The sequence below is a fragment of the Lemur catta genome, chromosome Y (genome assembly GCF_020740605.2).
Source record: "Lemur catta isolate mLemCat1 chromosome Y, mLemCat1.pri, whole genome shotgun sequence".
NCBI lineage: Eukaryota > Metazoa > Chordata > Mammalia > Primates > Lemuridae > Lemur > Lemur catta.
The window spans coordinates 1,401,189-1,425,252 of NC_059156.1; the positions used below are offsets into that span (position 1 = coordinate 1,401,189).

General features: G+C 38.6%; 1 protein-coding gene across 1 annotated transcript in view; it reads right to left on the reverse strand.

The window, feature by feature from the left end:
* Positions 1-12,913, reverse strand: part of BCOR (BCL6 corepressor) — a 72,014-nt gene extending 59,101 nt beyond the window's left edge. The window contains exons 1-3 of the mRNA XM_045538967.1: positions 12,809-12,913; positions 9,060-11,861; positions 7,426-7,597 (exon numbers count right to left, since the gene is read on the reverse strand). Coding sequence (XP_045394923.1) covers positions 7,426-7,597; positions 9,060-11,861; positions 12,809-12,913 — 3,079 coding nt within the window. The remainder of the gene's footprint in view (positions 1-7,425; positions 7,598-9,059; positions 11,862-12,808) is intronic.
* Between the last annotated feature and the right edge of the window lie 11,151 nt (positions 12,914-24,064).

The window sequence follows — 24,064 nt, forward strand, 5'->3', positions numbered from 1 at the left end:
TGGTAGCAGACCTTTGACATCTTGCTAAAATAGCAACCTTGCTAGCTCTTATGAAGCCTGAAGGGAAGCTCACCCAACACAGCCTTTCCCAACCTCACTCCCCGCCCCTGCTGTGGAAGAGAATAAGGATTCACCTGGAAGTTTCAGGCCCCCACCCACCACCTGGGCGATTGAAGTACTTCTCCTCAGGAACTGGGGCTGGTCACAGGAGGCAAAAACAACACTGCTGCTGGTTCAAGCGCCACCTACTGACGGGGGGGTTAATTTGCAGCCCTTTTACTGCATTTACTGAGTCATGATAGAGGGTATACTTGATTCTCACCAACAAGCACCATCTACTGGCTTAGAGTCTAAACTGGGTGTGCCAATGCAATTCATGCTGTTAAGAAGACCACAGGGCTTGGGAAAGGGAAAGAATCTCAAAGACCTCCATCTTCCCTCATCAGAGAGACAAGGAATCTGCCTACACATAAATTTCACCACTTGCACAGCCTACAAATAACCAGCAACTGAGAAAACCACTACACTAAGGATATCTATAGGCATCTATCCAGAACCTAGACCTCTATCAAAGCACACACAGGCAAAGCCAAAGGTTCTTACCCAACATATGCTACAGATACACCCTTATAACTGAAGGGACAAGAAAAAAAAGCCCCATTTAAACAAAAGAAAAACAAAAAATAAGAAGCAACAGCTGTCCCAGATGAGAAAGGATCAGTGAAGGAACTCGGGAAGTATGAAAAATCAGAGCAAAAGGACACCTGCAAAAGGGAACACCAGCTCACTAGCAAAGGATACCAACCAAAATGAAATTACTGAAACAACAAATAAAGAAATCCAACTATGAATTATAAGGAAGTTCAATGAAATCAAAGAGAAAATGGAGAACCAACTCAAAGAAACCCCAGAAAAACAATTCAGAAAATGAATGCAAAATTCACTAAAGACATTGACATACTTAAAAAAATAGAACTTCTGGGAAAAAAATTTACTTAAGAAAATACAAAACACTGTGGAAAGTTTTAATAACAGGCTAGGTCAGAGGTGGCAACAGCAGCAGCACTTGGACACACAGAAGCAGCCACAGGGCCCTTGTGCCTTGGTAGTGATACACCATCCCCAAAAGCCACTCATTCCACTACCCTCAGCTCTGCCTGACCATACAGGTGACCAGACTCCTGCAATCAGTCTCACCAGTACCCCCAGTTGTCCTCCAATTCACTCTCAGCCTTCTGTGCCAGCTGCAGACACAACTGCAATGCCACCCACAGCCCCAGCCACAGGCATAGCCACTGGCACAACACCAACCCCTGTTCCTGCTGCAGCTCCTCCAGGCACAGTCCCCGTGCCAACACCCTGGAGGTTGAGATGCTCTTACATAAAATCAACTCACTTGCCCACCTGCATGCTGCACCCTGCAATGACCCGCACACCACCAAGCTGGCATCCAGCAAGGAGAAGGAGCTCCTGGAGTCGCAGTACCAGGTAGGTCCACTACTGGGCAATAGTAGCTTCAGCTGGGTCTACTCAGGCACCTGTGTTGTCAACAACTTGCTGGTGGCCATCAAGCATGTGGAGAAAGACTGGATGTCTGACTGCGGAGAGTTGCCCAATGGCACCTGAGTGCCCACAGAAGTGCTCTTAACCACTTAACCAAGGAGGAGAAGATCTATACAAAGAGAACTATGAAACAGGAAAGAAACTAGGAAAGAAATTGCAGCTGACATAAGCAAATGAGAAAATGTAACATGCTTATGAATTCATAGACTCAGGATTGTTACAATGTCCATACCACCCAAAGTAATTTATAGATTCAATGCAATTCCCATCAAAATACTAATGTCATATTTCATTGATATTAAAAAAAATAATTCTATGCTTTGTTTGGAACAAGAAGAGCCTACATAGTCAAAGCACTCTTAAAGAAAAAGAACAAATCAGGAGGTATCATATTACCAGACTTCAAACTATACTACACAGCTATGTAACCAAAAGAGCATGGTATTGGCACAAAAATCAAGACACAAAACAATGGAACAGAACAGAGAACCCAGACATAAAACCATCCACATCCAGCTAACTGATCTTTGACAAAGTGGACAAAAATATACACTGGACAGAAGAAGCTCTGTTCAATAAATGCTGCTGGGAAACTTGGGCAACCACAAGCAGAAGAAAGAAACAGTATCTATATCTCTCATCACTCAGAAAAATTAATTCAAGACAGATAAAATACTTAAATGTAAGCCATAAAACCATAAGAATTACAGAAGAAAATGTTGGAAGTACTGTTCTAGATATTGGCCTAGGCAATGAATTCGTGAAGAAGATCTCAATGGCAATCAAAACAACAACAAAAATTAATAAATGGGAGTTTATTAAATTAAAATGTTTCTGCACACCTAAGAAAATGATCAACAAAGCAAAACAGACAACTTACAGAATGGGAGAAAATATTCAGAAACTATATTATCTGATAAAGGACGAATAACCAGAATCTACAAAGAATTCAAGCAAATCAGCCAGGAAGAAACAAACAACCCCACTAAAAGTGGGAAAAAGGCAGGAACAGAAGTTGTCCAAGAGACAATAGACAAATGGCCAATAAACAAGAAAAAATGCTCAACACCACTAATTATCAGAGAAATGCTAACTAAAAACACAACTAAGTATCACTTCGCCCCAGTTAGAATGGCTTTTATATAAAAAGTCCCAAAACAATATATGTTGGCATGGATGCAGAGACAAAGGAACCTGTTGGTAGGACTGCACATTATACAACCTCTACGTAAAATAGTATGGTGATTCCTCAAAGAACTTAAAATAGACCTAACCATTTGATCCAGCTATCTCACTACTGGGTATTTAACCAAAGGAAATGAAATCATTTTGTCAAAAAGACACTGCACTTGAATGTTTATTGCAGCACAATTCACAACTGCAAAGATGTGGTATCAACCCAAGTTCATGAGTGGATTGACAAATGTGGTACACATATGCTATAGAATACTACTCAGTCATGAAGAAGGATGATGTAAGGTCTTTTGCAACAATTTGAATGGAACTGGAGACCATTATCTTAAGTGAGGTATCTAAAGAATGGAAAAACAAACACCACATATACTTGTTATTAAACTGGAACTAACCAGTGAGCAAACATTGTGCACAGAGGGAAGTAAACTCAGTTAAAATAAAGCCAGCGGGATAGAGGATGGGATGGATGAAAACCTAACTAGCAGGTGCAATGAACACTATCTGAGTGATGGTCACACTTTTAACCCTGACTCAAGGAACAAAATCAATAGATGAAATCACTCTGGTTGGTTGATGCCCCTGTAATATTTTGAAATTTAAAAAAAAGGACAAAAAGTGAGACAGGAGCAGAGAAAATAGAAAAGCAAACAACATAAACATATGGATTGCTGAGTAAGAGACTATACTGTAAAAATAACAAGATAAAGGGTAACCACAACTATCATAAGAAACATAACAGAAACAAAACAGTGCACACTGTACATTACAGTTTGTGCCTTCCCCCATGGGGTTTGGACACAGCAACACATCTGTGCCTAACTATGTAAGGTGGAAAATTCCCTTGCCCGACAGCAGGAAGGAGAAAACATGCCCATTGATTAAGAAAGAAAAAAAGAGGAAATACAATGTCATAAAGGAGGGAAGGCCAGCAAAGAGAAAAGGAATGACACAGAGACCCCAGTGCCACTGTCCACCCATTCCTACCCCTTTGAGTATAATATCACTTGCTGATTAGAAAGCCAAATAAACTCCAGGCCACAGTCTGTTCAGACATGTGCCTGCTCTTAAGAGTGAATTTTATTTTTAATAAACTTTGCTGCGTGCTCCTTCAACACTGTCTCTTGCTTTCATACTTCATTTCTGAGAAAACAAGAACTGAGGAGTTCAACAGTTGGTAACCCCATGAGACAAATGAATTTCTGTTAATTGTAAATTACCCAGTCTATGACATTCTGTTACAGCAGTACAAAATGGACTAAGACATAAACTCTCATAGTTAACTTCCCTGTTCCAATCATCCTTCCCTGAAAGCCATGTGGGAGGAGGTGGAGATGTAGTGTAAAAATATAAGGACTTTCTTAAGAAGCATCATGACTTGAATGAAACTGGAGACTATTATCCTAAGTCAAGTATTTCAGGAATGGAAAAACAAATGGCACCCATTATAATTTATAAGTGGTACCCAAATTATGGGTGTACAGGGTCATACGAGTGGTATAAGGTACTTTGGAAACTCAGAAGAAGGGAAGTTGGGAGGGGGCTGATAAGTAAAAAAGTTCCGGTTGGATACAATGTACACTCCAGATGATGGGCATATTAAAAGCCTAGACTTCTCCACTATATAATTCAGCCATGTGACAAAAAATCACTTGTACCTCCTAAATCTATTAAAATAATTAAAAAACTAAATAAATATTTTTAAAAAGAAGCACTATGTGCAAATTTAAAATTATGTTTAACTTTTACAGTACTCTCTCCTTCCCTTTTTCAAGGCAGAAAAGATGGTAAGGCTGAAGTGGTTTAAAGAGGTGACTAGGTGATACCACAATGCCCTCCAGAATCATAATCAGGTAGTAGTTTAGCTAGAATGGAGTCCTATCCAGAATTAACTACTCTTCTTTGCCTTCTCTCATCAGACATCACCACCCACCTCCAAAAAATCAGATTATGAATCTCTCAACCTTAATATTTCAGATTCAACTTTTTTACACCTTGCACTTGAACTCCAAGTCTCATATAATCAGATTCAACTTTTTTATACTACATAGTCACCTGTATTTGTAACTTTCTCAACCCTAAGCCATCTTTTTCAGTGAGGTTTTCCACTTAAGTTTTAACCCCCACTGCAAAATTCCCACCTAAGGGTGAAAGGAGTTTATAGCTCAATCATCGAAACTTTTTTCCCAAACTGTCCACATATTTTAACAACAGAAAACCACCTGGAAGAGCTGTGATCACTTATTTCACAGACTGGTGTCAATAGGCAGTAATCAACAACTCAATGAAGAAGAGCACCCCTTTAATACAGCCCAGCTTGACTCTGTCTGTCTAGGGTTTCCCACACTGAGGGTGTGGCAGACTCTCAATCACACACTACCCTCTGTTCCCCCATTCATGGGGAGACCAGTAGGCAAGGACAGGAAGTGTGCTGTGCACAACCTTGCTCCAAATCCACATCATTTTCCATTCTACCAGGAATGGCATTCCTATGGCTGGGAGGCTGCAGCTAACCTTACAAATGGTGCATCCCTGCCTCATCCCAAGGCACCCCAGAGTGTGATGTCTATGGTTCTTCATTCTGAACTATTATCAAGACTACTCCTTTTCCAAGTCCAGGGTTCACTGATATGCACACTCACACACAGTTTAGCTACATCTCAGTCTGCAAAAGGATTTTTTTTTCCAAATTAGTTCTATTCACTCTTTTTCAAAATTTGCAAATCATTATGAGAAAAGAAAATGAAAAGACTTGAGACATTTTCACTACTGCCTTTCAGGACAAGGATTCTGATTCCTTTAATTAAATCCTACCATTCCCCTTACAGATCTCACCTGACTTTACACATGCTAGCAATAACCCCTGAATCACACCAACAGTGACTTCCCGAAATTCACAGGCCACCAGCTACAGGAGTATGCATGTCACACTACTGCATACTTCAAATTGGACCTTCTCAAATGAGGCCATTTTAACTGTTACCCACAGCATTGCCCAAAAGGACAAAGGGCAGAGGGGCAGACAGGGGATCCTAAGAATTAGGCTCCATCATCTCTGCTTTCAGCCATTCTAAAAGGAGGAAACCATATGCCCATTGTCACATAATGTAGGCACATATGAATGTGGCTGTGTTGTTCAGTTTAACAGCTCTTACCTGCAACATGGCTATATGATACACAGCACATATATCCCACAGTTTATCATGGTTGTGCCACAGCACTACCGCAAACAAGCACAACCAAGACAACATTTACAAGTTGCCATGGCAACAAAACAACTTTGCCACCACTGCAGCTATGCCCAGTGAGTCCTGAACAACATGGGAGAGCACTAAGACTTTTAAGGGTTGCCCATGATGTCTGATCCCTCTGCAGATAATGATGTAAAACTCCAGTAGAGGATAACCTTGATATAATTTACAGCCTCTGCAGCAGAGGCTATGGCCATTTCTCAGCTCAAAATTCAAAGAAGTCCACAAAGTATTTAGGTGCTCTCCTGGAAGAGAAGTTTCCTGAGCCAAGAAGTCCCATGAAGCCCTTTGACTCAGGCTTTCTCCAGCTCCTGTCCAAGTGTTGCCACTGAGCAGGTCTTAGATCTACTCCAGCCACTGGCTGCCAAGGGAAACAGATACTCCTTTTCAAGAAGGAAGGACTCAATGCCTGTGTGATGCCTTGTCTTCAAATGCCACTTTTGTTCCTACTGATAAATTTTCAAGTTTGATAAGCCTCCAAACTCATTTGTTTAACTTCTAAAATGAAAATTTAACTCAGCCATGAGCCCTATAATAAAGAGTAAATGACTATCTTTGACATTTTCAAGTTAATTCACTTTTCTTAAATCAGCCACTACAAATATGACACACACACACATCTGCAGCCAGCTAAAGCTGTGCAAGAAGCACCTGTCACCTTAGAAGCTACTGGTGCTGCATGAGTGGATGGCTACCTCAGAAGGATGAAGGTTTCCTTTACCCTCTTTTTGACCCCTGCCCACACCAGATCCCCAGCCCAGCTCCAACATGCTCACTGCTTGGCTCTCAGCCACCGTGACACCCATGAGGTGATAACTGGTGAAGGGACCCACGCAGAGCAGAGCCAGAGCCCATCTGAGAGATATAATATCCAAAGCCCAGGAAGAAAATCAGAGTAGTAGAAGCAGTGCCTAAGGCTGTGAAGTATTATTTCACTGCTACAAAATGAGACATTGTAACACAGTTGTGTCTCCCATTCCTCTTATTATTTTATAATGAATTATGTTGTTTCCAAATACAGGACCAACACTGTTTTGGAAAGGGAGACCTATCCCATGAAATAGTATTTCATAAATGGCTCATTGCTGGTTTCCACAACACTGTGAAGGACAATCAGCTCTTCACTCCATGGATGGCAACAACAGCCCATTTTTCTGAGCAGATGCCAACTGGACATCATGTCATTTTGTTCAATTTCTAAAACAAAAATTTAACTCAGCCACCAGCCCTATCATAAAGAGTAAATGACTATCCTCGATGTTTTCAAGCTAAATCACTTTTCTTAAGCCACTGCAAATAAGACACACACAACACATCCATTTTAAATGGATCACTTTCTCTTACCTCTCTAGGCCCTGGAAGTAGGATCATCTGTTCTCAGGGATGTGACACCACAAACAAGCTGCTCAGGTTTACTTACATTTCTCACTGTTGTTTGAGTTGGCAATGGTCGACTTCAGCTTTTTGTCCTGATTTCCTTTCCATTGTTCACAATCAACTGGACTAAATTTGGATATTTTGGAGTCTTTGGTTGCTGAGTGGCCACCTTTTCTCTCTTTCATCTCTAACTCTGAGAAGCGCATCATTGCATGCTAAAAAGAGAATAAAGAAGAAAAAAGAACATCTTGCCATAAAAGCTATTTTGTTTGCCTTACCACTAAAGGAAAGTATTTTCAAAAAAAATTTGCTGAAAACCAGTCATAATTTATCAGACAAATTCTTTAAACACATTGTTTTCATAAAATTTTAAGCATATAGACATATAAGGTATATGCACGTATGTTAATGCACACATTATTGAAAAGAGACAAGCATTCTCTTTTGGAGATAAATAAAATAAAAACACAATGCAAAGAAAAAAAGACAAAAACGAAAAAATTCACAACAAATAAAAATGAAGTTTATAAGATAAAAACTTCCTTTTATATATTTGGAAATGAAATTAACTCTAAAACTATATGTAACATTCTTATAATAATAATTTGTAAATAAAAATTTCACAAACTGACTTCATAGCAAACAGTAGTTAGACATAAAATATCTTCCTCGCATAATCCTTCTATTTGTGTAAAGTTGACACTCAATGGGTCATTTAAATATCATTCATTTTTATAAACATAAACCAACTTTTTTCTTAACCTTACAAAAACAATAAGGTGTTCTTCATCTTTTACATAATAGTAAAACATCTAAAGAAATTCCTACACAACCTGTATTATAATTAACTAGCAAGTTAAATATATGCTATATCCCATTATACAAGAGGTAGGAGTGTGTGTGTGTGTGTGTGTGTGTGTACACAAATATTGCATGAATTCCACAAACAAGCAGCTGCTACACAAGTGTCAAGCAAGGCATTCTAAGGCAGAATTTCTATGTATATTTTTTATCTTACAAACAGGGAAATCAAATCAATTGATAGGTACACATCACGCAGTCTTTAGATCTTCACAATATTAAAATTCATTACAGGTTGAGTACCACTTATCAGAAATGCTTGGAAAAAGAAATGTTTCACATTTAAGATTTTTTTCAGAATTTGGGATGAACATTTGCAAATACAAATATCATGGAGATGGTACCTAAACCTAACCTAAACATAAAATTCATTTCTGTTTCACATATACCTTACACACATAGCCTGCAGGTAATTTTATTCAATATTTTTAATAATTTTTGTGCATGAAACAAAATTTGTGTTGAGTAATTGTGTATAGACTTATCCACTTGTGGCTTCATGTTGATGCTCAAAAACTTTTGGATTTGGAGCATTTTGGATTTTGGATTTTTGGATTAGGAATGCTCATCTGGTATCAGCATTCAAGTTACTATTCTCCTATAACCTACAGAATAACTTAAAGTATCCAGACACATGAACCTCCTAAGTGCTACCATTCACATTCCCTTACTGTACACAGTGCATATATTCAAATTACCCAACGCTTCATTAACCAAATTTGCCTGGTGCCCTGCCCTATTATACTCCCCAAATGCTGTTTACACATTAAACATTGACATCCGATAAAGTTACTAAAACTCAGGTGAGCAGCTCACCTGCAATGCCCGCTGCTCCCTGTTGAGCTGACTGGAATCTGCATACAGTTCAGTAGTGATACACTTCAATCGGTCACCCACATAACCTGCTGAGTTTGCAATTCTCTTTGCCAGCTTAGAGGCCTTCAATTTCAGAACTCTGCCATCATTTGATTCTGCTTCATCAGTTCCACCTCTGGTATAAGTGGGGGTGACATCCACACTCACTGTGGCACTGCCTACACAAAGTGGCTTGGGATCCTCTTGGGTTTTATCAAAAGTTATGGCACTACCATCACTCACCAGGGTTGGCTCCAGGAATGGAGTCAAGATTGGCACCCCTAAATTCTCTTTCTCAGTACCTGCTGGAACACTGTCTGTGCTTGAGCTGAAGACTGACTGGCCTGTAGTCTGTTTGAAAGTATAAGCTTCATGGAAGTCACTGATGTGCCCCAACTCCTTTCTCATGGTGATGAAATTGCAGTGTTGCTGCAGTGCTGGATCATTTGGGGGATTGGTGGGCTCAGCACTTTGGCCAACACTCTCCACTGAAAAGCCAGGTTTAGACACATTTGTATCTCTTTTAGTATCTAGTTCTTCTTGTAGAATGTCTACATGGACAAGCTTGTCACTTTTGACAATAGTCTTCCCTTGATTCCATGCGGGGTTCAACTTTAGGTTTTTGTCATTGGGAACTTCTGTACGTAACTTGATGTTGCTAGCTTCCGAAATCTCAGAAAACTGATTATGGAGGTTTGGGTGCTCATAGCAGTCGCTCTCATGGGACCAGGAATTCCTCTCTGGTTTCTTCTCTTTAGTGATCTCTATGGGTGTGTCTGGCATTAACATGGGATGCACCCTGCCCAACCCCATGGCACCTTGGTAGGTAACAAACTCTGACCAGCCTGTGGGCGGCCCATAGGGCAGTCCAGGTTTGGGGGCAGGGTGCCCAGGAAACAGACTGCCACTGGGTAACAAATCTGGGTGGGGGTAAACAGGTCCTTCACCATGTAAGGAGAGGGAACTTACAGCAGCACCCTCGGGTGCCAAGAAAGGGGGATTACTCCTAGGGCAGGAAACTGGAGGGGACCTGAATGCCTCATTTGGAGATAGAAATATTAAGTGCGGTGGGAGGCCATTCTCATTTGCTTTGAAATTTGGTTTTTGATCCCTGGCTTTAGCACCCCTGCTGTTGGTGCTTCCACTGTGCTTGGCAGGCATTCTCAAGGGCTGGCCCAGATATTGAATAACAGATGTAGTGGTTTCCATAGAGCTCCTGTTGACATTGGTGCCATATGTACTGGCACTGAGGGCTGGCAACATAAAGGCTGGGTGGGTCTCTCTCAACACTGACCCTGAAACATTAGTGATCATGGCGTCTGTGTCACCCATGCAAGGATATGAAGAACTCTGCTGCTGAAGTATTTTCCAGTCCAACATCTCATTCTTCAGCATGCTTTTGCTATTGTTTGCTTTGCTAGGACTTGGCCTGGGCACCACCCAGGATGAGGGAGCAGTGCTAGTGATTTCAGATCTATAGACAGCACAGCCAGCTCCTGGAGGAATCTCATTTCCAGAGAGCACTAAGCCACTTCCAGTCTTACTGTGATTTGGGATTGTGGGAACCATCTTTTTCATGTGCTCAGCTTTGGAAGAATTTACATCTAACATTTTAAAGGACATGTTCGGTGGCTTATTTGTGATATTTTTGGTGATGGTCTGCTTCTCCAACAGAGGAGATGAGCAACAATCTTTCCTGTCTTGAATGACTGTCTCCCAGGCATTTTCACCCCCTTCCAGAGCCTTGGGACACTTGCTGTTGGAAAGCCCGGCCGTGGGGAACTCACTGCCGACCATCATATATGGCTTCAATGCGGTGAATGAAGGAGAGGTAGAGATCCTGGCACAGTGCTTGTGGAACTCAGAGTAGGTATCTGCAGCAGGCTGGGTGGGAAAGTGGACCTGGGATGACAGCTGCGGTGAGGGGGAGAAAAGGAGAGTCTTGTTCTCTGGCAAGCAACTGGTGACCACCTTGGCAGAGAAGACCCTAGGCTGTTTACTATTTTGGATATGTGGATAGGCATAGGAATCAACACGGTTACCAGGACTGACACCCATCGTCCACAGCAGACTTTTCTCTGCACAGTGGACAGCAGGTGGGATGGCTGGAGAGCCCAAAGGTGTTGAAAGACTCTTGTGTGATGCCAAGGATGACGAGATGTGGGGATTGACATAGTGAGGTGGTGGCAGACACACAAAGCACTCCTTATCAGTGCAGACAGGTGAATATTGTGGCTGAGCCAAGCTGTAGGACTGCTGAGGTAGCAAAGCATTGCATACGTTCTGTGAATTCGTATTTGGTGAGTTAAGGAAAGGGTTGATGGCTGGTATGGCACCCTCCATGTAAGGATTAACCCAGGGCAGCTGCAGGTAACTAGCACCACTGATGTTGAGAGGGTTGACTTTGTTGCTGGCAGGATTGTCCAAGCCCAGTGTTTCCACTGTAACTACAGCACTTTTTTCTATTTCAGGCAGTGTTTTGCATACAGCACTAAAGTCTTCTGGGGGTTTTCCAGAAACAGTAGAAGTTGCTACTGTCTTGTGTATACTTGGTTTTAACTGCATCTCTGGATTTCCTTCTGAAGAAAACCCAAGGCTACCTGGAATGCTCATGAGAGCCTCTAGATCTTGTTCTGAGTCCAGTCCACACAAGCTAGAATAGATAATGTTTCCTGGCACCTGTAGCCCTTTCTGGTTCAGGCCAGTGTGATCCATGCTCAGCACTTCCAGCTCATTAATCCAATGAGGCGTATTTGCAGCCACCTTTGCAAAAGAGCACACAAGTGTTACTTGGGACACCTATTCAAAGCAGTAGTGCATGTTCCAAAGAGACACTGCCAACTAATTCAACCTCACATTAGCCTAATATCTGAACATAAAAGGTTAAAGATGAATTAAAAAAAAAGTACAGAGCCTGCTTTTTTTCCCTCATCCAAACGTTACAATGGCAGTGTGCTGCCTGCTTTCTTCATATCTTGGTTTAACTTGAATTCTAAAATTACATAAAACATTTATCCTTTTAGATTTAAAGAATATTAAGTGATCTATTAACCCTGGATATTGTACATTTTCAACAAAAATTCACTGCTGCAACTAAGAAGACAACAACTCCAAAACTCTCATTACTACCCTCATGGATACAGAACTTACACTACCCTTCCAGGGATTGTTAGAGTAGGGAAGACATATTCCCTTCCTGGGTGTTAAGATGGCATTATTTAACAGAATAAGAAACAAACTTCAGTGGACAACAGGAATAAAGGACTTTATCTGTCTCATTTCTAAATCAATAAACAGACTGTGGGCCAAACTGTGATTGTGGTTTTTTGATTTCTTCTCCCTGGTATGTGAAGAGATGATCCACTGTTTCATACTTTACCAGACAGGTAAGCCCTAAGGGGCTACTTGGAGGCTGGAAATTTGTCCAGCTGGGATCACTTACGTGGCACACAACTTACAGAAGAAAAGGAGCACACAAGTCACCAATCACTAGAGGATGGACACATATGTAGTGAGCTTGTTGCATAAGATAGGAAGGGTTTAGGTGGGGCCCTGGACTAGAGGCCCTGGACTCAGAGCCCTACTCTGAACCCTCTCTTCTACCACCCAGCCTTGCCCTTTAATGGTATGCTATTTAATACAACTAACTATACAACACTGATAATTCAGATGTCACATCAATAGAAGCTATTAATCTTTTACTGAGTTACCACGAAGGGATTCTCTTCCCTCAGTTCCAGTCTAGCTTTTAAAGCATCACTATCATTTACAGAAATTTTCCTTTCTAAAAGGACACACCAACTTCCTGAAAGCATTGATCACTTATTTCATTTTCATAAATCTCCCCAGAATAAAATCTTCATGTTAAAACTTCTATTAAAAAACTCCTCCCCAACAATCCATAATAAAACTTCACCTAAAGAATTACTCAATTAGACTAAGAAAAACCAATAAAAGGCATAGAGGTACATGGGGACATGAAATCATAAATATATCCCAACTTGGAAAAGCCAGAAATTAAGCACAACCAGTTCTTCCATCCATCTTTTCTCTATAGAAGTGAAAGGAAAACAAGTAAGCCAATCTGAGCTTGGCCATCCCAGCCAACCCCTATAAATTCTACTAGAGGTCAGGTATTAAAAACCAAAGCAGCCAAAGACCAAGAAGAGCCAGAAGGCTGGCTTCATCATCAGACAGTTCTGTGGTACACAGGAGGCAAAGCTTTCAAAACTTTTCCTAAAACAAAATTAGAGAAAATGTCCAACAAAACTGGGTTCCATGGTGAAAAGGAAGCCATATTTTACTGTGTTTATCAAAATGATAGGGGATACACATTACAATAATACAAATGTCAGCTGCTACACACTGGAAAGGCAGCTGAGTATCTCTACTATTGTGGATGTCTTGGGACTCTTTTTCAGAAGGTGCATGAATAAAGTGCTATCCTTCAAATCTGCAGGATAAAATCACTGACATGAGGTAGAAAAAGCTGCAACATTACCACAAAGTACAGTTTCAATCTATGCTTAGATGCTTTTATGCCAAAATCCAAAACTATTGATTAGAAAGCATAACAGAGCTTCCAAGTAATTAAATCAGCAGCAAATGTCTTCAGCAAGCGGACCACAAAGGAAAAATAGACTTTGGGCTTCAATATGGTAAATGGTTACTATCTACTCATTTATTACTGAGGAAACTGTATGCTTTTGAAGTATACCAGGGAGAGTGTCATCAGCAAAATGGCAGAACAGGATGCTCAAGTCCAATGGCAGTAACACAACATTCTCAAAGTGCTGAAAGAAAAAATATAAAACCCAAAAATGCTATAGTTAGAAATAGTGTCCTTCATATAGGGAAGAGAATTTAAGACATTCTCAGATAAGCAAAAACTGGAGGAGTCCATTACCTCCTGACTTCCCCTACAAGAAAGGATAAAGGGGGTCCTTCAAACTGCAATGAAAATGTTAAAAAGTAACTTGAAGCCGTGTAGAAATACAAAAATTTCTAGTAAAGATAAATGCATGGGCAAATATAAAAATCAGAACACTATATATTTAGTTTATAACTTCACTTTTTATATTTTATAGTATATAAAAGACAAATGCATAAAAATGCAGTTGTGCCTTGCTACATGCAGGACTCCCTGAGAATGCCAAAATCCACATATACTCAAGTCCCACAGTTAGCCTTGTGGAACCCACGTAATAAAAATAATCAAACCTCTGTACATCCTAAGAATTACTGTACTTCTGAGTCACATTTGGTTGGAAAGAAATGTGCACATAAGTGGACCCATGCAGTTCAAATCAATATTGTTCAAGGCTCAAACATAACTAAATTTATGTTAATGGGTGCACACTGTATACACATGTAATCTGTGATATCTATAACATAAAGAAAAGGGAGTCGTGAAAAGATAAAATTTTGTATATACAATTGAAATTTAGTATCAAATTAAAATAGATTATTATAACTTATGAGGTTACCAGTAATCCCTGCAGTAATTACAAAGAAAATACCCACAGCTTATAAAAAGGTAAGAAATTAATCAAACAGTGACATCAGCAAGATTGCAGAAAAAGTGCTCTCTAGCTCCACATCTCACCACAGAAATCCACCTAGGAACCATCCATATGCAAGAGTAATTTCACGAACATCCCAAATTCAACAGAGAGGCTGAGTCACAGCTCCACTGGGAAGAAATGAAGACAACAGGGCAGAGATAACCCAAGAGGCTCATCAAACCAGTTAAAATACCCCAAAGGCAATACAGGGGAGAAGATGGGTATAAATATACATAACGAGTACAATGCACACTGCCTGGGGATGGACACTCTTGAAGCTTGACTGGGCGGGTAGGGAAAGTGCAACATATGTAACCTAAACATTTGTTCCCCAATGATACGCAGAAGTAAAAAAAAAAAAAAAAAAAGAGTTGGCAAAAGACACAAACAGAAACTTTTCCAAAGTAGATAGACTAATGCCCAAGAAACATATCAAAAATTTCTCAACATCTCTAATCATCAAGAAACGCAAATCAAAACCACAATCAGATATCACTTCCATTCAGTGGGGTCTTATCAAAAAGTCCGAAAATATCAAATGTTGGCATGGATGTAGTGATAGAAACACTCCTACACTGCTATTGGGACTGCAAATTACTACAACCTTGTGGAAAGTAATATGGAGATACCTCAAAGAGTTAAAAGTAGAACTACCATTTGGTCCACAATCCCATTACTGCGCATCTACCCAAAGGAAAAAAAAAGACATTCTATAATAAAGACAACTACACTTACAAGTTTAGAGCAGTACAGTTCACAATTGCAACTGTTGTGAACAAAAATCAAGTGCCCAGCTATCCATGAGTGAAATAATAAAATGTGGTATATGTATATACCACGGAGTACTACTCAACCACAAAAAACAATGATAAATGAATACCACCTATATTATCCTGGAAGGAGCTGGAGCCCATTTTTTGAAATGAACTATCACAAGAATGGAAAAACAAGCACCACATGTATTCACCATTAAATTGGCACTACCAGAACAACATGTACATGAACATATGTAAGAAACATTTATCAGGTATCAGGCAGGTGGGAGGGCAGAAGAGAGGATGGGTAACAATTCAGTTAACACTTTAATGGGTGCAGTACACACTTTCTGGGGCATACTCATGCTTGTAACTCTTGTCTTGGGTGGTGCAAAGGCAATATATGTAACCAAAGTATCTGTACACTGTAATATTCTAAAACAATATTTAAAAAAATCACCTTGACTTGATTTTTGTGAAAGCTGAAAGGTTCAATGCACACTGTCTAGGGGATGGACACATTTGAAGCTCTGACACGGGGCGGGGGGGCGGGAAAGGCAATATAAGTAACCTAAACTTTTGTATCCCCACCATAATAATAAATACATAATTTTGAAATTATTCTGAAATAAAACAATCAAAAATACTTTGAAATGAATAAAAAGACAATATACCAAAACTTATGCAATGCAGTAAAAGGAGTAAATTTATAAGAAGAAAATTTATGAAACTACATTCTTATAGTAAAAACAAAACATATCACAAAAAACAATCTAATCTTATACCTCAAGGAAATGAGAAAAAAAACAAGCTATGCACAAGATTAGCAGAAGAAAGGTAATAACAATCAGGCCACAAATAATATAGCAGGTATAAAAGCAACAGGAAATATCAGCAAAACTATCAGTTGGTTTTTTGGAAAGACAAAGAATATCAGCAAACCCTTACCTACAGTATCTAGAAAAAAAAGACCATTCAAGCAAATAAGAACAGAAATGAGAGGGGAGACATTATATGTAATGCCATTAGAATACAAAGGACCATAAGAAACTATTATATACAATTACATGCCAATGAGTTGGATAATCTAGGAAACATGGAGAAATTCCTAGACATCTACAACCTACCAAGACAGAATCACAAAGAATTAAAAATGTCAGCAGAACCACTATGAGAAAGAAGGTTGAATAAGTAATTAAAAACAAACAAAAAAACCAAACAGTTTCCCGTCAAAGAAAAGCCCTGGACAGGATTGCTTCTGGAAACAAAGGTAGTTTGATATATACAGATCAGCAAATATGATACATCACATTAACAAAATGAAGGGAAAATGTCCTATGATCTGGCTGGGCACAGGTGCTCACACCTCTCATCCCAGCACTTTGGGAGCTGAAGGTGTGGAGAGGATCGCTTCAGCCTGGGAGCTAAAGACTGTGGTGAGCTATGATCACACTATTGCCCTCCAGCCTGGGTGACAGATCAAGACCCTGTCTCTTAAAAACCACCACCACCACCAACAACAAAGATAACACCTCTGATCATCTCCAGAAACAGAAAACACTTTGACTAAAGTGAATACTCTTTCCTGATAAAATCTCCAAACCGATCAGGCAGGAAAGAAAGGTACCTCAACAAAATATAGGCCACATACGACAGACTCAAACTCAACACTGACAAATTGAAAACCTTTCCTTTAATATCAGAGACAAAACAAGGATGCCCACTCCTTACCAGTTCTTTTCAGCATAGTACTGGAAGTCCAGCAAAAGTTATTAGGCAACAGATAGAAATGAAAGATATCCTAATAGGAAAGGAAGATGTGAACTCGTCTCTATTTTCTGATGACATCATCCTATATTTAGAGAATCTCTAAAGGCTCTGTCCAAAAACCTCTAGAACTAAATACACAAATTCAGTGAAAGTGCAGGACACAAAGTCAGCACACAAAAGTCAATACCATTTCTACATACTAACAAACTATCTAAAATGGAAACTAAGGAAACAATCCCACTTACAAGAACAACATTAAAAACTAAATACTTAGGTGTAAATTGAACTGTGGGGGTAAAAGACGTCCATACAGAAAACCATAAAACACTGATGAAAGAAGCTGAAGAAAACAGAGACAAACAGAAAGGGATCTGTGTCAAGGAATGGAAGTACTAATACTGAGAAAATGTCCATTCTACTAAAGTAATCTACAGATTTGGTGCAATCACACAAAAGACCTTCAATAGCCAAAGCAGTCTGGTGCAAAATGAACAATGCTAAAGGAATCACATGCTCTGATTTCCAGACAAATTACAACGCCAATGGAATGAGAAAACCATGGCACTGGCACACAAACAGACATATTGACCAGTGAAGCAGGAAGGAAAACCCACAGATAAACTCACGCATTTAATGCCAATTAACTTCTGACAAAAGTGGCAGGAACACACGATGGGAAAAGGACAGTCTCTTTTACAAATGATCATGGGAAAACTGAATATCCACATGCAGAAGAATGAAATTAGACTCCTACATCATATACAAAAATAGATGAATGATGTAAACATAAGACATAAAGTGGTAAAAGTACAAGATAACATACAGGAAAAGCTCCATGACATTGATTTGGGCAATGGTTTCTGGATGTGATCTCAGAAACACAGGTAAGAAAATCATAAACAGACTAACACTTTGACTGTTATTGGCATACACGAATGCCTTTGATTTTTGTATATTGATTTTGTATCCTGAGAGTTTACTGAATTCATTTATCAATTCCAGGTTGAATCCTTGGGGTTTTCTAGATATAATATCATATCATCAGCAAAGGGTGAGAGTTTGATTTCTTTTGTCCCCCATTTGGACACCCCTAATTCCACTGCCTTGCCTAATTGCTCTCGCAAGGACTTCCAGCACTATGTTGAATAGCTATGGAGACAGCGGGCAACCATGCCTGGTTTTAGTTCTAAGTGGGAATGCTTTTGATTTTTCCCTATTCAGTATGATATTGGCTGTGGGTTTATCTACAGATTCAATGCAATCCCTATTAAATTACCAAAATCATTTTTCAGATATAGAAAAAATAATTATATGCTTCATGTGGAACAAGAGAAGACCCTGTTTAGCAAAAGCAATTCTAGGCAATAAGAATAATATGAGAGGAATCAATTTACCTTACTTCAAACTATACTACAAGGCTATAGTAATTAAATCAGCATGGTATTGGCACAAGAATGCAGACGTTGACCAGTGGAACAGATCTGAGAACCCAGATATAAACACCACCCTTATACAGCCACTTGATTTTTGACAAAGTAGACAAAAACATACACTGGGGAAAAGATTCCTTATTCAATAAATGGTGCTGGGAAAACCGGATAGCCACATGAGAAGACTAAAACAGGACCCACACCTTCTACCTCTCACAAAAGTCACCTCACGGTGGGTAACAGACTTAAACCTAAGGTGTGAAACTATTAGAATTCTAGAAGAAAATGTTGGAAAAACTCTTATAGACATTGGCCTAGGCAAAGAATTTATGAAGAAGACCCCAAACAACAAAAATAAATAAATGGAACCTGATCACATTAAAACCGTCTGCACAGCCAAAGAAACTGTCACGAGAGCAAACAGACAACTTACAGAATGGGAGAAATTTTTTACATGCTACACATCCAATAAAGGGCTGATAACTAGAATTTATTTAGAACTCAGGAAAATCAGCAAGAAAAAAATCAAACAACCGTATCAAAAAGTGGGCCAAGGACATGAAAGAAACTTTTCAAAAGAAAAGAACAATGGCCAACAAACTTATGAAAAAATGCTCAACATCTCCAATTATCAAGGAAATATCAATCAAAACCACAATGAGATATCACTTATCTCCAGTGAGAATGGACTTTATCAAAAAGTCCCAAAACAATAAATGTTGGTGTGAATGTGGAGAGATAGGAACACTTATACACTGCTGGTGGGACTGCAAACTAGTGCAATCTCTGCAGAAAGTAATATGGAGATACCTTTAAGAGATACAAGTAGGCCTACCATTTGATCCAGCAATCCCATTACTGGGCATGTACCCAAAAGAACAAAAGACATACTATAAAAAAGACATTCTGCACTCGAATGTTTATAGTAGCACAATTCACAATTGCAAAGATGTGGAAACAACCCAAGTGCCCATCAATACATGAGTGGGTTAATAAAATGCGGTATATGTATACCATGGAGTACTACTGAGCTATAAGAAAGAATGGTGATATAGCACCTCTTGTATTTTCCTGGATAGAGCTGGAATCCATTCTACTAAGTGAAGTATCCCAAGAATAGAAAAATAAGCACCACATGTACTCACCATCAAATTGGTTTCACTGATCAACACCTAAGAGCACATATAGGAATAACATTAATCATGTGTCCAGCAGAAGGGAGTTGGGAGAAGAGGATGGGTGTATACATACATAATGAGTGCAATGCACACAGTCTTGGGGATGGATATGCTTGAAGCTCTGACTCAGGGGCAGAGAAGGGCAATAATATTACCTAATCTTTTGTACCCACGTATTATGCTGAAATTAAAAAAAAATTAAAAAAAAAAACCCAGACAAACAGCATGTCATCAAACTACAAAGATTCTGCACAAAAAGGAAACAATTAACAAAGAGAAGAGAGAACCCATAGAGTGGGAGAATATATTCATAAACCATGCATATAATAAAAGGAGTTAATACATATCAAGCAAAACATATAAATAACTCAGTAGCAAGAGAACAAATAATCTGACTAAGGAATGGGGAATAATTTTACTACTAAGACTTTAAAGGCACAGGAACAAGAACAAAAATAGAAAATGGAACCAACTAAAAAGCTTTTGCACAGCGAAAGAAACTATCAAGAGTGAAGAGACATTAACCACATATAAGCTTATGAAAAGAAAAGGAGTGAAGAGACATCTTTCAGAATGAGAATAAATATTTGCAAACTATTTATTTGAGAAGTACCTAGATTATCAAGGAACTCATCCCAACAGCATAAAAACAAATAATCCCATTAAAATGTGGGTAAAGGATCTGATTATACTTTTCTCAAAAGAGGAAATACAAATCACTAACTGGTATGTGAAAAATGCTCAACATTACTAATCATTGGGAAATGCAAAATATAGAGTCTTTGTTTAGAAAATGAAAAGTTTGGATTTTGGAAACTGGTTGTACAACAATGTGAATATACTAAATACTATTGACTACACACTTAAAATGATTAAGCTAGTAAATATTATGTTATTTATTCCCACAATTTAAAAACTTGAAATATCTTCTTAAAACGGATATTATCTGAAGGGTGAAAAAGCAACAGAATAGGAGAAAAGATCTGCAAATCATATATCTGACAAGGGATTAAAATCCAGAACATATAAATTATAACAACTAAATAACACTATCAAAACAACTCAACTAAAATATGGGCAAACAGCTTAAACAGACATCCAGCAAAGATACAAAATGGTTGATAATCACATACAAATGTGTTCAACATCACTAATCATTAGAAAAATATAAATTAAAACTATAATGAGATACCACTTCACAACCATTACGATAGCTATTACCAAAAACAAAAACAAAAAAACAAAATAAAAATCATGGGGAAGATGTGGGAAAATTGAGGCCCCTTATTTAATTGCTAATGAGAATCAAAATTATGCATTCACTACAGAAAACCATATGATGCTTTCTCAAAAAAACTTAGACATCAAATTACCATATGATCATGCAATTCCATTGTTTTCATATAACACAAAAGAATTGAAACAGGAACTTGAATAAATATTTGTATACCAATATTCACAGCAGCACTATTTACAATATCAAAAAGATGGAAACAACCCAAATGATTGCTGACAAATAAATGGATAAACAAAATATTGTATATACATACCATGGAATATAATAAGTCTTTAAAAGGAAGGAAATTCTCACACATGTTGCACATTAATGAACCTTGAAGATATTATGCTAAGTGAATTTGACTTGTATGAGGCACCTAGAGTAGTCAAATTCATAGACAGACAGTAGAATAGTGTTACCACAGGGAAATGAGGAGGTAATGTTTAACTAGGGTATAGATAGACCAGAGTTTCAGTGATGGAAGATAAAAACATTCTGGAGATAGTAGCAACGGTTGCACAAGGTAAACATATCTGATGATACAGAACTGTACACTTAAAATGGTTTAAATGGTAAATTTCATATTACATATATTTTACACAATAAAATAAAAGCATATCAAGGAGAGGATTTAGATATAGGAAACCTTAAACTATTGGTAAGAATGGTGCAGCCACTATAGAAAACAGGCTAAGAATTCATCAAAACAGTACACACAGAATTACCATATCATCCAGCAATTCCAGTAACAACCCCTAACCCTGTACTCTCCATCCAAACCAAATCAAGGTAGTGTGCATCTATCAGTGCTGTTTGTTAAAACAAAAGAACTCTGCCATTTGAAATAGATTTCTGTATGGCTTATTAGCCCTCTTCCAGAATTTTCTCATTGTAGTAAATTAATGAAGCACAATTACCCCAACCCTTTCCTCAGATGGAAATAAAGGTTGTTTAGACTCCTAGAGTTGGTACCTATGCTACCCATAGTCCTGCCCTGGCCATGTGCCTTTCAGCAGAGATATCTATAAGCCTCTTTGCATGTCAGAAGACAAGCCTGTCCTGTGGCCCACAGCACAAGGGTTCTTGTGTTTTGGAAATTGCCCTCCTCATTGAATACCTGCCTCACTAATCAAAATGTCTCTTTTGACATTTGGTTAAATTGAGCATTTCCATAATCATTGTTAGTAGTGCAAATTACATGACTAATCCCTTAAATAGATTAAATCACTAAACACTTATACCAGGCTCATTTTATGGCTTACCAAAGACATTACTTTTTTGTATAAACTTTCCACTAGAAGTATACCTCCACTAGGCACAAATCCTTAAGGCATTCTCTCTCTAAAGAATGCCTTACACTTTTTACATTGTTTTGAACAATGGCTTTTTACTAGGCCAGTATTACTTTTCATCTTAGCTCACTGATGACGTCCACAGTGTATAGCCTGGGTCTTTCCTACATCTGAACACACCTTGGTTTTGTTCTAGGTCCCCTCAGAAGCAAGGTGAGGGTGGGAATGCACGGAGAGGAAATTATTTTCAAGACTGTTTGTTTTGTACAACAGAAGCTGACGCCAAGTCCAGCAAGTCAAAGAGTAAGTTTCAGCTAGTTTTGGCTGTGATTTAAAGCTTAGTTTAATTAGAGAAACTGCTAAGCACTTACCAGTTCTGTACAAAGGCAAACTTGAATAGCTCTAGGCCTACCTCACTTAATAAATAAATGAAATATAGAAATTTTCCAAACTATGTAAATTGTAGAATAGGCTATCCTTTCCATAAACATAGGACAAGTGCCAAGGCATTTCCTCTCAAACTTATCTATAAAACCAGCAGCCTCCAACCTTTCTATTTATTATTTTATTAACAGCCTTTTACACATCATTTAACAAAGCATCTAGACTCACAGAAAAAAAGTGTGAAAAACTAATGACGGTGGGAAGGAGTAACCCATAGAAGAGCTTTCTTGCTGCAGAAATTACCTTCAGATAGGTACGAAGAAGCAACATGCAGGGGATATTTTGACTGGTAAGAAGTAAAAGCCTCACCTTGTCTGATGGTAATAAGGAAAAAAAGCTGTGCATATGTAAAGTGTCTGGTCTCTGTTTCCCTTACAAGAAGGTAAAATGTGTCACGATACTCTGCCCATCAGTTATTTGGTAATTTTCAAAGAATCCAGAACTGATTTTCTTCTCATGCTAGCAACTTTTGGGGAAAAAAAAATATCAACATGAAGCAACAATCCCTGGTAACCTTTACTGAAAACCACACTGAGCCCTCATAATATCCAGACTTAATCCTTATCAAATAAACTATGGGCACTTCTGGCCTCTGCAGTACGCCACACCCACTCATTTCTTCCAGCCAAGTCTTTCCCCTCTGGCAGCTACTTATTCCATCCTCAAAATAATGACCACAACACGTGCCAAATAGCATCTAGATGAAGGTTTTGAAATAAATTCCTAACCACATAATGATCTTACTTAGGGGAAAAAAAAGATTGAGTCCTATCATATTAAATTCTTTAAAAAGAATGTAAAGAACTGTAACAAAGGGAAAGAGGCAAACCCTGAGGAACATCTTCATACAGGAATATGACTAGCTAGCTAAGGTTCATTGTTTACACTTAAAGTGAACTATGTCCCTAATATTATTCTTTAGTATTAAGGGTGAGTAATTTTTCAGTCTTATAAAAAGACAAAAAACAAAACAGAACAAACACTTGAGACTTGAGGATCATAACCAATGTGCCCCTGAGGACTACAACTAGTAAAATGGGTCACTCAAACTCAGACCTGGAGGCACAGAGAGGAGCCAACTGCTGGTATAATTGTCCATTTGACATCACTGTTTTCAAATACTGTATTCTTGAAGGAGTTTGGAAGATTTCCTTAGTCCTCTTACCTAAATACATGGCAAAAAGATACATTTAATTCCTAGAAAGTAGTTCCACAAGGAGATTTGAACCCAGTTTCTCTTACATCCAGTAATCT